Consider the following 12,891-nt stretch of genomic DNA (forward strand, 5'->3'; position numbering starts at 1 on the left):
CTCTGGGTTGATGCTGGAGCTGAGCGGAGTGTGCTGCCAGAACCAGCATGGATCCTTACTTGGGTCTCCAGTGGTGAAAAAACCCTCACAATACCATCTTATCATTCATCCCATTCTTTAAATCAGTGCTCTCCTTTCCCCCCATGGTGGTGTTTAATATCCTGTTCACTGTTTTCTACTGCTTATAGGCCAGGCTGCTGGCTGGAGCTCAGCTGCTGTGCCCTGGTGAGCCATTAGTACATCAGGATGGGATCTGGGGCGGTAATTCAAAGCAGGAGTGAGCACAGGCTCCCTGTGGGATAATGCTGCCATGGCTCTGTGGGCAGGCAGAAGGTGTCAGCGTTGTTATTTTCATTCTGCAGCAGAAGTGGGGGTGATAAAGTGCTCACTGAGTGTTTGCTGTCCCAGAGGATCAAAGGGATTCCTGACAGCTGAGCTGCTGAAATGGAGCATTGTCTGCCTTTAACTGAGCTACTGAATGATGATGGACCGAAATAATCAGGATAGCCACTGAAATGCTGTCCCTCCATCCCGAGGGTCAGTATTGGAGAGGATTGCTTGAAATGATCACTTTTTTGCTGTAAACTTCTGAGAGCTGTGCTCCCATTCTGAAACCTCAGACTGCCAGTGGTTTATCTGCTCTGCCAAAGAAAGATGTGACTATTTAATGAAATAGCATTTCCAAGCTGTGTGTCTTGTTAAAGCATCCAGAATGCCATGTTGTGTATTCTCCCCGTTGGTGACACTGCACTGCCAGTGTGGGAATTCAACAGCAATTTTGATTCAAAGCCACCTTCAGTGAAAATGTTTATAAATGTGTTGCATCAGATGTGTCAATGAATATAATTAAGGAATGAAGACTGCTGCCCGCCCCTAATTAAGGGGATTAAAAACTAAAGCTGCCTGGTTCCACTGCTAGATGGAAAAAACAGACTGGTGGAAACAGCCGGAGGCCGAATCTTGGCGGGGTGAGAGGGGTTCTGCTGCAGTCCCTGTGCTCACGAAAGGAGCAGCTCTGGGAGGTGGCAGGACTTAGCTGCTCTGCTACATGCCATAACTGACTATTGACTGGACATGATGGTATTTAATTGCTGCTTCACATTCCCTTTCTGTTTGGTTCCTGTTCCTGGTGGGGATGGGAGGATTTTCATCCCTGCCAGCCGTGCTGGGGTGCAGCCTTGAGAAGCTGACAGTTATGTCACCCCATGTTAGTTTGGTGTCTCCTACCATCTTGCTACCCATCCCCAACTCTTTATCTTTTCTGGATGGTGCTGTGGGATCTTGTGTCAAAGTAAAAGTGGGATGTGTGTGAGGACACAGGGCAGAACCTCCAGGCATCTGTGAGGTGCTTTTTGCAGGCCAAATTGTGCCAATAGAGGATGAAGAACATTGTGCAATGGAAATATTAGGAAGCTGTGCTCACTGGGGGCTTCTCCCTAGCCTTGCTAAGAGGAGAATGACTTTATTATGGGATGAGGACTGCCAACAAGGATGTCTCATTAATCCTTAATAAAGCACTGATATCCCATTGTTTTTTTTACTCAGGGTGGGCGTTGCTCCCTCCAGGGATCCTGTGGTGCAGGATCCCTGGAGGGATTCTGGAGAACGTCCTCTGTGCGGGAGGTGTTACAAAACCCGCTGTGATTTTCCAGGAACCGTCTTCTCCTTTGCTACCTGGCTTGTTGAGCCACCCCAGGGTCAAGCGTGACTTTGTGGTCACTGAGCATCACGAGGAGGAAAGCTGGGAGGAAAACCATCCCTATGGAGGTGGTGGGAAGTGTCCAAGCATGTTCCTGGGACATGCAGTGCTCTTCTGGTGCTGCATTCATTGGGGCAACATCCTTCTGGCTCCCTGGTGCCACTGGAGTTTGTCCCAGTCAAATGGAGTCAGTACCTTGAGGCTTTACAAACAGCTTCTGATTCCTGGCTCTGAGTGTTTGGGGGAACAGTTGGGGTGACTGGCTTTCTGCCTGTTGCCTGTAGACCTGATCTGTTGGGAACATGGCTACACCCAGGATTTGGATGTTTGCCTGCTTTTCTTGGGCATAGAGATGAGCCTGCACATGTGCAGTAAGATCATCCCCATGGGTTTTTTCCCTGGCAGTGGTGCAGAGTTTTCACCTGCAATATTTATTAAAAAAGTAGAAAAAAAATGAGGGCAGCTTTCTGCAGGAGGTGTCTCCTCACCTCCCTCCTGTGCACAGTTCCCAGTTCTTAAGGCAAGGTCAGCAGCATCCCAGTTTGCATTCCTCATTGCTATGTGCCTAGGGGAGCTGCAGCCAGCTTGGAGTGGGCTTTTGCTGCTGCTTTTGATAGGGGACCTCAATTAGCTCTTAGTGAGCTCTAAAACCAAGCTGTCTGATCTTGTGAGTTTTCAAGTTGTTGGAGGTTGGGTTCTTTCTGTGATACTGGGAATTTACAGCTCAAGGTTTTTGGTGGGGATGGATTTCTTCTTCTCTGTGCTGTTGCATGTGATGCTGAGCCCTGAAAGAAGAGGAGACTTCAGAAAAGAGTGAGCCTTCCTGAAACAAAGCCTTCCCCCAGCTCAGGAGCAGCACAGGCTGCTGCATGCTGATACCTGCGGTATCACCCAGCGAAACGTGGCTTCACAACCCCCTGCTCACTGACTCATTCCCTTGGGCTCCTTGGAGCTTTTGCTGTCCCAATTGTGTCTCCATAGCTGGCATCCATGCGTGTGCTGGATCTGGCTCATTCCATGCTGGTGGATGCTGAGGAGATCTTGAGCTTCTTCATCCCCTGTGTTGCTCTGCAGGTGTAAGTGGTTGGGGCTTGGCCAGAAAACTAAGAATTGAGGAATTTAGTAAATAATCTGCAGGTGGCCAGTGCCTTCCTGCACTCCTAGGTAAGGGTCATTAATCTTTCAAAGTGTAATGTTCAGGCTGATAATTACTGTAATGGTAATTTTAGTTATCTTGCAGCCCTCGTTTCACTGCTCGATGGTAGCAGTGAGCATGTAAGAGCAAACCAGGTAAATCAACTCAGCCTGGCAGCTGGTACAACTTCTTAAAACTCATTAAAAGAGCAGAAAACCACATTGCTGCACCCCTGGGCAAACCCAGGCGCCACTGGGTTAGGCACCATGTCCTGGGGGTTTCCCTCACTGCAGGCTCTTCTGGGGGAGAATGATGTTTCCTCTGCAGTAAATGTGTTTGGAGTGTTGCTGTCAGAAGAAAAGGTCTTGAAATCAGCTTAGGGTAGTGTAGTGACTAACTTAAGTGTCCTTAACAAGCTGAGGGAGTTGTGGGTATTCAGACTTGAGAAGAGAAAGCTCCAGGGAGACCTTAGAGCACCTTCCAGTGCCTAAAGGGGCTTATAAAACAGAGGGAGATGGACTTTATTCTTTCATTATCTGCCTGTGTAAAAAAGAGGAATGACCTCAAGGCAGGATTAGGTGGGATAGTGGGGAGGAATTCTATGCCAGCAGGATGGGGACACCCTGGCGCAGGTTGCCCAGAGAAGCTGTGGCTCTCCCTGGATCCCTGGAAATGTCCAAGGCCAGGCTGGATGGGGCTTGGAGCATTCTGGGATAATGGAAGCTGTCTCTGCCCATGCCCATGGCAGGGGGAGTAATGAGATAGCCTTTCGGGTCCCTTCCCACCCAAACCATTCTAGGATTCTGTGATATTTGATGGCAATTTTGAAGCAGTAAGCCCAGTTGAAAGCTGGGGTTGAGGATGTTTTCATCCAGCTTTCATGAGGGCTCAGCAGAGAACAAGCCTAGTGCTTGTTCAGCCAGCCCTTCCTGTAAGTGGTTCCCTCACATAGTTCAAATATTGTGCATTTCATGTGTGCTAATAGCATCCGAATAACTGCGTGATCATGGTTATTTTTAATGAATTTGGGGCGTTGTACCAGGGTGCCGCAGATATATTTGAGGCAAATTGCATTCAACCGTGAAGTAACAAATGAAGCGCTTAAGTGCAATGTCCCTGGCACGCAGGGGAGGAGCAGCCCAAGTGTGTGAACTGGGACAGTCAGTGATGGAGCCTGTTAAGAGGTTTTAGCATCAAACATCCTTCTGGCTCTTGGTGCAGCTGTGTTTCATCCTGGCAGGTGCCTCTGTGTGTGTGTGTATATATCTGTGTGCAGGGGTTGTATTTATCTGGTAAGCAGCTCTTTATCAAAGGAATGTGCAGGGCCCTTAGGGCTTCTCATTATGGCATTGGTTTGGAAACAACCAAAGGGAGAGCAACAAAAGCAAAAAGTGCTTTACTCACGTTCTTGGGAAACTGTAAGGAAAGAATACGAGCCCTGTTATGTTAAACCTTGAGTGTAAATGAGGCACAGTGTAAGTAAACACATCTGTTTTCAGTCAGGAAAAAAAACACCTTATGAATAATTCATGGAAAAATCCTCCTGTTCAGCTGATGGAGAGCTATTGCTTATTTCTGTTGAGCTGTTGCTTTAACAAGATGGAATGCTGCTGCAGGGAGAGCCATCGTCACACGCAGCGGTGACATTGTCATCTCTGCTGTGCTGTCATCGACACCGCGGGTATTCCTTCGGTGCGGAGTCAGGAGTGGCTGTGACAGAGTGACCTGCTGGGACAGAGGCTGTCCTTGCCATTGCCTCCCTGTGATGGAGTGGCTCGCTCATGGTGCTTTTGTAAGCACTGTCCTGCGGCTTTTCTTTGCACAGATTTCTGGCACCTGCCAGGTACCCTTGCTCCCTGTTTCCATGGGAGGCTGGTGGAGGGAGCAGCCCCAGGATGTTATCTGCACCACACAGGGGCTGAGCTGCTCGTAGGGTGGGGGTGGGCTTGGATGGATGCCTCCCTCCCTCTGCCAGGTCGGGCAGATACTGGCTTTTTCGGCGAAGGATGGTTTTGGAGTGACTGCTGCCTGCTAGGCTGAGCCACTGTATCCTCCCAGGAGGGTTTGGGGACTTGTTTCTGAAGAAGCAGCCCCGTCAGGCACTGTGTTTGAGACCAAACCATGTTGTTTCTGCTCTGGCCTTTGCTGCAGAGTGGAAGGTAGCCCCAAGAGTTACTGCTTGCTACTGAATAGGAAACAGCACTTGCATTAAACTGATGCTTTTCTTAGTCTTCTTAGCCAGCTAGTGTGTTGCAATGGGTGGAGGGAGAGCCTATGAGCAGCTTGATTTTGCTGGCAGTCTGGTGCACGTGTCTTCTCTGTGTCTCTGTTCTGGGTCCAACTGCTCCAAGTTCAAATGAGTTTTCCAGACAGGTCCCACATGAGCAGCCTTTCCAAACCCATTGCTGGAGACAAGGCCCCAGTGACAAGTACATGTTTTCATTTAAATTTCAGCACTTCACCAATGAGCAAAGCCCATGAATTTCCATGTAAGGAATTCTGTACCATCCAGGAGGATTTTTGAGGATACGGAGGAGGAGCTCTCAGCTCCCTTTGGTTGTAATGCACTTACTGCTCCATTTAGTCAGGTCATTTTATAAGCCCAGTCTTCAATTTGACATAAATGATTTGCTTTCAGCAGATGGTGAGCTACTATTTTTGCCCTCATTTAAATAGGAAAGCTGTACGATAGCAGGAGATGGGAGAGGGGCACGGTGCTGCCGACATACAGTAGATTACCAAGGCTGGTCTGGTGAGAATTAAATCCGGGCAGCTGTAATGTGCCATCTGTGTTGTGTTGGGTGGTTTATTTTTCCCCCATTCAATGAGGCTCCTGAAGTCTCCTGTTACCCTCCAGGTCAGGCTGAGTGACAGCATCCTTTATGTTCATGATCCAAAGTACCAGCACATGTTAATTGTAAGAGGGGTTATAAAATGTTAGCACTAATTATTCCTCTAATGAAATGTATTAAATAAATTCTGAAAGGTTCTGAGTCTTTAGATTGTTTTAAAGTTGTTTGAATTTCTTTTGAGAGGCTTATTTTATTGCATTTGAATTTCTTACCTTATTTGAAACCCCCAAGCAAACAGCTCTCTGCTATGGTCATAGTATCCCAGACTAGTTTGGGTTGGTAGATGCCTTAAAGTCCATCACATTCCACTCCCCTGCCATGGCCAGGGACACCTTCCACTAGATGAGGTTGCTTCAAGCTCTATCCAATGTTTTCTTTACTGTAGTAAAAATCACATGTAAGACACATAACACACACGCGTGGAGTGAGTCGTGCTGGTGGCAGCTGCAGTTTCCTCCTCTCCCACCCACAAGTTTGTTGCACGTGCACCAGGTCTTGACAAAATGGAATTTTCAGGCTGTGCTCTCTATTTCAAGCAGCGTTCTGTGTAGTTTCCCTGGTGAATTATGTGCTTTTCACACACATTATGAAATGGGAAGGAACGCATTTTAAAAAAAACCACCACACTGTTGCTGAAACTATTTGATTTTTGCCTATTTTTAGCAGAAATTTCTGTCTTATCATTATCTCCCGCTCTTGCTGGAGCAGCAGTGTTCAGTGAAGCCACACATTTTTACGTAGGAAAGTCAAGACAGTTTGTCCCACCCGTTATCTGGTGTTAGGCATCTCTGCAAGACAGTTTGTGTTTCCAAGAACTGAACCTTCCCCATGGACAGTCCTTTTTCTTCTTTCTCTGAAAGACTCTAAGCCACTGGGAATTAAGTAAGTTATGACATAAGCTATAAATCATTTTTCCAGGCTTAGAAACATGGATAAATTAGATTTTCCACAGAATCACAGGCTGGTTTGAATTGGAAGGAACCTTAGAGCCCATGTCATCCCACCCCCTGCCATGAGCAGGGACACCTTCCATTATCCCATGGTGCTCCAAGCCCTGTCCAGCCTGGGCTTGGACACTTCCAGGGATCCAGAGGCAGCCACAGCTTCTCTGGGCAACCTGTGCCAGGGCCTCATCACCCTCACAGGCAGGAATTTCTTCCTGATTTCTAATTAACCCTTCCTTCCTTCCTTCATCATAGGTTCAGTTTACTTACTGGGTGCCTAAAAAAGAGACTGAAGTAGGCTGACCAGTAGGAGAGGGTGACAGACATATGTAAACTTGCTTGTTTCATTGAGTCTCTGTAAGGGGTCATGGAACAGCCCAAATGAGCAGCACTGTCATTTCCAAGGAACTCAGGTGCCACCACTTAATGAGAACCTTCTGGAGCACAGGCACCATAAGGGAGGGATTTAGCGTTCTCTTGAGGATTGAAGGCTTGCTCAACAAGGAGCTGTTGCAGTGTATTGAGCTACTCTAAAATCTTTTAGACAGGTTACTCTGTGTCTGTGCAGCATGGAAAATTAGGATGGTTTGGCTTAGATTGGGGTTGTCTTCTGATGTCTGCAAGAGCAGAACCCATGGAGCCATGTGGGGATGAAACTGAGTTTAGCAATCATCTGCTCACCAGATAATTAGTGCAGGGAGGATGGGTCTTGGAGCGACCTGGTCTAGTGAAGGGTGTCCCTGCCAATGCCAAGGGGCTGGAATGAGATGAGTTTAAGGTCCCTTTAACCCAAAGCATTCCATAATTTTATCATTGAACCATATGTGGCTGGAGGAGGGTGAGCAGTGAGCACTTGTGCACCTTTTAAGTCTGTTTTGTTTCAAGGATTTTGGTGCAGGAAAGAGGAATGTATGACTTACGCCAAGCCCAGGGAGATATTGTGTGTTCCCTACAACTGTGCCCTTGGCCAGAAAGAAGGATAAGCACTAAGGTTGGGGGCCTCGAGTATCGGGGGGCTGTAGAGTCTTTGCAGGTAGAGCAGGTTCAGGAGGTGCCCCTGCACTGTTTTGCTTTGACATCTGGAGTTCAGAGTTGCTGATGCCTTTTGAGAGAAGTTCTGTGGAGCTCCCTCTTCATCACCAAAGCACCAACATTCTTGAGGAGGTCCAGGTCCACCCCGGGTTCTGCTCCAGTCTAGATGAAGTGGGGTTTTGCTGGTGGGAGGTCACCACATGGTGCAGATGTGCTCAGCTTGTTTTCTGCTGTGGAAGTATTTAACACCTTTCTCTTCAGGTTGCTTCCAGTTGCCAAAGCCACCTTATCTGGAGGATGTTCTTCAGATTAAAAATCATTAGATATAAATAAATACTTGTACTCTTTTCTGATGAGATTGTTACTCTGAAATCTCTCTCTGGGATCATTTCTGAGTTTTGTTGTAGTTTGCTTATTTCCATAGTGTTTAACACTCCAGATTTGTGAAGAGCCTGCCTTTTACAGGCTGTCTGACATCAAACCTTCAGCCTCTACCAAAGAAAAAGCCCCGCCAAATGAAGTATTTACAACAATGTGGCAGTTCAGAGCAGAAGGTTAACAGCACTGCTTGAGTGCTCATAATATAGCCGAGCATCTTCCTCCAGCATCCAGGGGGCTCCCGAGGCACCTGCTGGCTCAGCAGAATCGTCTAATGGAATAGTAAGGGAAGAAAATTTAATTTAAATAAAAGTCTGCTTGTGGTTTGGCTGTGGGCGGTGCTTTCTCCAAGGGATGGGTTGAAGAGCAGTGGAGCGGGAACCTCGCTCTTTGTGTCTGCTCTGCTGTGGCCTGGGTTAGAAACAAAACACTACTCGGCACCCGACTTCTTGCAGGAAAGGCCCTTTTCTTCTGTGTATAATCACAGAATCTCAGACTGGCTTCGGTTGGAAGGTTTAAAGACTATCTCATTCCACCCTCTTGCAATGGACAACCTCTCAGTTATGTTACTTACTTACAAATCCCTTTGCTTTTGATAATGAATGTAGGGGAAATCATTTCTGAGCATAAAGCTTCCAAGGGAGAGAGCCGGCCAGGAGTCCACGCATTGCAGCAGTGCACTCGGGTCTCACAGCAAAGTGTTTCTGTACCCAGGGAGTTATTTGTGCTGGCTGCAATGAAGTGTTTATTGAGAAAAGAAGGGCTCCTACTCTGCATCCCCAGCGCTGCCGAGGGGATCTGGCTGAGCTGCAGCGTGGCTCTCAGGGGAGGGAGGAAAGATAAGGAGATGTTTGCTCATTGCCACCTTCCTGCACCAGGAAAGGTCCATGACTGTGGCTTTGAAATGTAAACAAGGCAACAAATCTTGTTCCAAGTTGTTGGTGTTAAAAGAGAGGAAAGTATGTGCAGAGGAAGTGTTTCTTTGTGGACTGTCCCTGGGGCTTCCTGTGGCTGATAAGAGCTGCTCCTCAGCTGTGCCCTCCCCACCAACATCATCTCTGAAGCTTTGGTTCTGTCTTTTTGGTTTGAAGAGCAGCTCATCCAATGTTGTGCGTTTTGATAACGATTCCTGCAAATGTATTTATTCAAAACAAACACAGTGGGGAGCAACGACAAAGCAGGCTGCTGCAACAGCTGGTGCCTGAGGGAGCTGGCTGCTGGTGTGTGATTGTGATGGGACAGGCTTGCAGAACATCCCTTTGATTCTGTGTGTGCTGGGGCATTGGGAGCTTTGCCGTGGGTGTTGGCATAGTGGGTTTGGGGTGATGGGTGTTTGGCGGAACAGAGTCCTTGGCCTCTTCACTACCTTGTGGCATCTCCAGGAGTTCTTAGAACAGAAATTGACTGCATGTTGGCTGGGGTTCTCTGCAGTAGGAGCCATGGGTTGCTAATGGGGCCTGCAGCATCTGGGGCAAGGGATTGCAGGAGGAAAGGGAGCAGAAGTAAGAGCTGCAGGGACAAGTCACATATGCTGCCATCTGCAAACTGATCGCAAACGCATCTGGGCACATCTGGGTTTGGGCACCCTCTCTGCCTTGTAGCATCCCTGTTCCACTGGGTGCTTATGATGCAGGTTCTCTGCTTGGGTGCCTGTTTCTTCAGTGCAGGTTTGAAGCTGCTGTTTCAGTGGCCTCTGCTGCTCCATTGGATTTGGAAATACCCAGAGCAGCTCACAGAGGGGAGATTGTGAGTGGAGAGTAATTCTGTCTTCTGTTCTGCAGGAGACCATGCTAAAATGAGCCCTGCAGCTTGTCCCCAAGGCTGGCTGTTGGGGCTGAGTCCAAGTGAAAAAACCCAACAAAAACGCCAAATCAAACCCTGTAACCTCAGGCAATTTGTGTTGCTGCAGAAATGAATTCAGGGAAGGTCTGTGATGCTGTGCTGATTTTACCATGGTGTTAGAAATAATATGAAATGATTACATTAAATGCAAGGGGAAAGTCATTTGAAGAGCTGGGAGGGCTTTTCTCCTTCAAGCACTCTGGTTCTTTTAGCAGTCAGGATGAGTTAAATTGAAGTTGATGAATGCAGTAATACATAGGAGGATGACACCCTGAAATGTTTCTTAATTTTAAGTGTGTATTTTGAGCAAATGTTTATACACTGAGGCTCAGGCTGGGGGATTGAGGCATATTGGATTATATGCTATTTGCTCAGTGTAAGCAGTGGCAATTTATTGCCGCAGATACATGTGATACGGTGCGCAAAGATTAGTTCTATCCCCTCTAAAGCATGATTATTTTGGGTCCTCTTTATACCTTAAATAGATATTCTTCTCATGTGATTTCCATCTTTTTGTGTCAACAGCCTAAACAGGCTAAAGTTGAAATAAACATTGCATCAGCTTAATAGCACAAGCGCTGAGGAAATCTGCTCTCCATTATAGATACTGTTTGGAAATATTTTTATTTGACATTTTTCCAGTGTGCAGTGCAAATATCCTATGAGTCCCAAAGTCTGCTGGGCTCCACTGGATTCGTCTGGTACTGAACAATGTAATTGCTCAACACCGATGGGTCCTGTTCCCAGCAGTGTGGCTTGGTGTGTTTTAGATCATAGAATCCTAGAATGGTTTAGGTTGGAAGGGACCTTAAAGACAGTCTTCAAAGTGAACTGTAGCAAAAGGAATGACTTTGCTTTTGCTGACTTAGTAGGCTGGAGTTAGCCAGGGTTTCATCCCATTATAGGCCATTCGCTTCAGAGCGGGTCCCTTCCACTCTGGTTCTGTGACAGGGTGGTGTGGCTGGTGAACCATGGCGTGTCTGTGCTCGTGGTTGTTTTGAATAGCTCAATCAGACATGGGTAGATGGAAACCTCTTGATTGAACCCTTTTGCTCCTCTCATACAGCATCATCATGACAACAGAAAAGAGCCCAGCAGCCGACGCTGACAGCTCAGAGCAGCAGCAAGCCAAGGAGGAGGAAGGAGCTGCCAAAACACAGAAGCAAGAGGCTTCCCTGGAGGAGGGGGCTCAGCCAACACCAGAGGGGCAGGCCCAGAGGCAGAAGGCCTCCAACGGAGACACCCCCACGCACGAGGAGCAGGGCAAGAAAGAACGTCGCGCCTCTGAGGGCCGAGGTCTCTCCCGCCTCTTCTCCTCCTTCCTCAGGAGGCCCAAGTCTCAGGTATCTGAAGAGGACAAAGACACTGATGCTCCTAAAGAGGCGGGAGGTGACCAGAAAGATGCAGGATTAGGAGCCAGCCCTGATGAAGATATCCTGGTGAAAGCCCCGATTGCAGCTCCTGAGCCCGAGCTCAAAACTGACCCATCACTGGATCTCCATTCCTTGAGCAGTGCAGAAACGCAGGTAAAACACCCCATTCCATGGGACATGCTCCCTGCTGCTTTAAAATAACATCTTTGTAGCCAGAACTATAACAACTTCATATCCCAGGCTGGTGAGCTTGACCAGAAAAGGTCATGGGATGCCAAAAAGGCTCTTGTTAGCTCTCTGTGTTTCATTGTGTACTTCCCACTCTTGCGTCCCTGCATCAGACCTGCAAAGTACGTGTTTGGGAATTAGGGCCATACTCCACAGCATAATTTAAAATACTCTGTGCTGAATCATTGCTCTGCTGAGGCTTGAGATGTCACATCAGAACACAGAGGGTTCGCATTCACTGAGTCCAAACCCAGGGTTGATTGTCAGGATATCCTTGGTGTGAGCAGGATCAAGGCAGGTCAGTGGCCCAAGGTGGAAATTGCAACAGTATTTGGATTTGGGAATGGGTTTCTTCAACTTCAAGGAGCGCAAGCACGGCATTTTATGACTTGGTCATCTGCTCAGTCCAGGCTACTGCTGAGCCTGCCAAATATAAATATTTTCTGCTTATGCATCATGTAGACAGGGATTTCTGCATGGCACATGCACTGAACCCAGCTCCTGGGACATGTCTATGTCTGCGTTTTCCAGCCAGGGTAACTTTTCCTGCAAAATTTTAAGTTTAAAAATCTAAAGCAGAAATTGAGGCAGAGACACTCCCAGGGAACATTCACTGAGCTGTGACTGGTTATTGATTTGGGGGTGGTGGGTGCCCTCTCTTCCTTCTTGGGTAGATTACAGCTCTACTATTACTTGAGCCTGAAGTGGAAAAATTCCTTATCCTCAGCTGGGAATTTCTCACATCCCTGCCAACCTGTCTGTATTGCTGGAGCCAGACTGGGTGAAATCTGGATTTCTTACCCACTGCCTTAAGTTCACAGTAGCTCCAGACATCCACAAATGCTCAGTTTTGGAGCAATACTTTACAAATTCAGGCAATTGCTAGTAAATCCACCTCCTTAAAATTACAAAGTTTTAGAGAGGGTAGTAGGTGACAGCTTTTCCTTTCTTTTCCCAACTTTCTGAGCCTGTGAAGACCATGGGATGATCTCTGCTCATGTTTTATACCTCTGAGGGTTGGGATTAGCAGGATGGGGGAGAGGTAGAGATCTTCAGGCAGTTTCAGCCCAGAAACTCTTATTTTCAAGAGGAACTTCTTCTTGGAAGTGTTTAAGGCCAGGCTGCATAGATCTTGGAGCAACATGGTCTAGTGAAAGGTGAGATGGGATTTAAGGTCCCTTCCAACCCAAACCATTCTGTTTTTTTTAATGCATGATTTCTTTCTCTATTTATCTCTTATTTGCTGGTCCTGAGCCCTTGTGAATTTGCATCCCAGTCTTTCTTCATGGGTCATTCATTTTAGACGACACATTTGTATCTTTTTTAGTTCTTATTTTAGATCACTGTCAGTGCCTTTCTGAACTGTGACACTCGGCAGATATTTCTGCTGTGAAAGCATTTGCAAGGT

The 12,891-nt window shown here is 47.3% G+C and overlaps 1 protein-coding gene across 14 annotated transcripts in view; it reads left to right on the forward strand.

The window, feature by feature from the left end:
• EPB41 (erythrocyte membrane protein band 4.1) overlaps window positions 1–12,891 on the forward strand; it is a 75,918-nt gene that overhangs the window by 13,765 nt on the left and 49,262 nt on the right. For all 14 annotated transcript variants that reach the window (XM_084222458.1, XM_084222452.1, XM_084222460.1 and 11 more), the window contains exon 2: window positions 10,949–11,408. In XM_084222458.1, the coding sequence (XP_084078584.1) occupies window positions 10,956–11,408 (453 nt within the window). In that variant the 5' untranslated portion in view covers window positions 10,949–10,955. The remainder of the gene's footprint in view (window positions 1–10,948; window positions 11,409–12,891) is intronic.

This window comes from Fringilla coelebs (assembly GCF_963513975.1).
Source record: "Fringilla coelebs genome assembly, chromosome: 28".
In the NCBI taxonomy this organism is placed as follows: domain Eukaryota; kingdom Metazoa; phylum Chordata; class Aves; order Passeriformes; family Fringillidae; genus Fringilla; species Fringilla coelebs.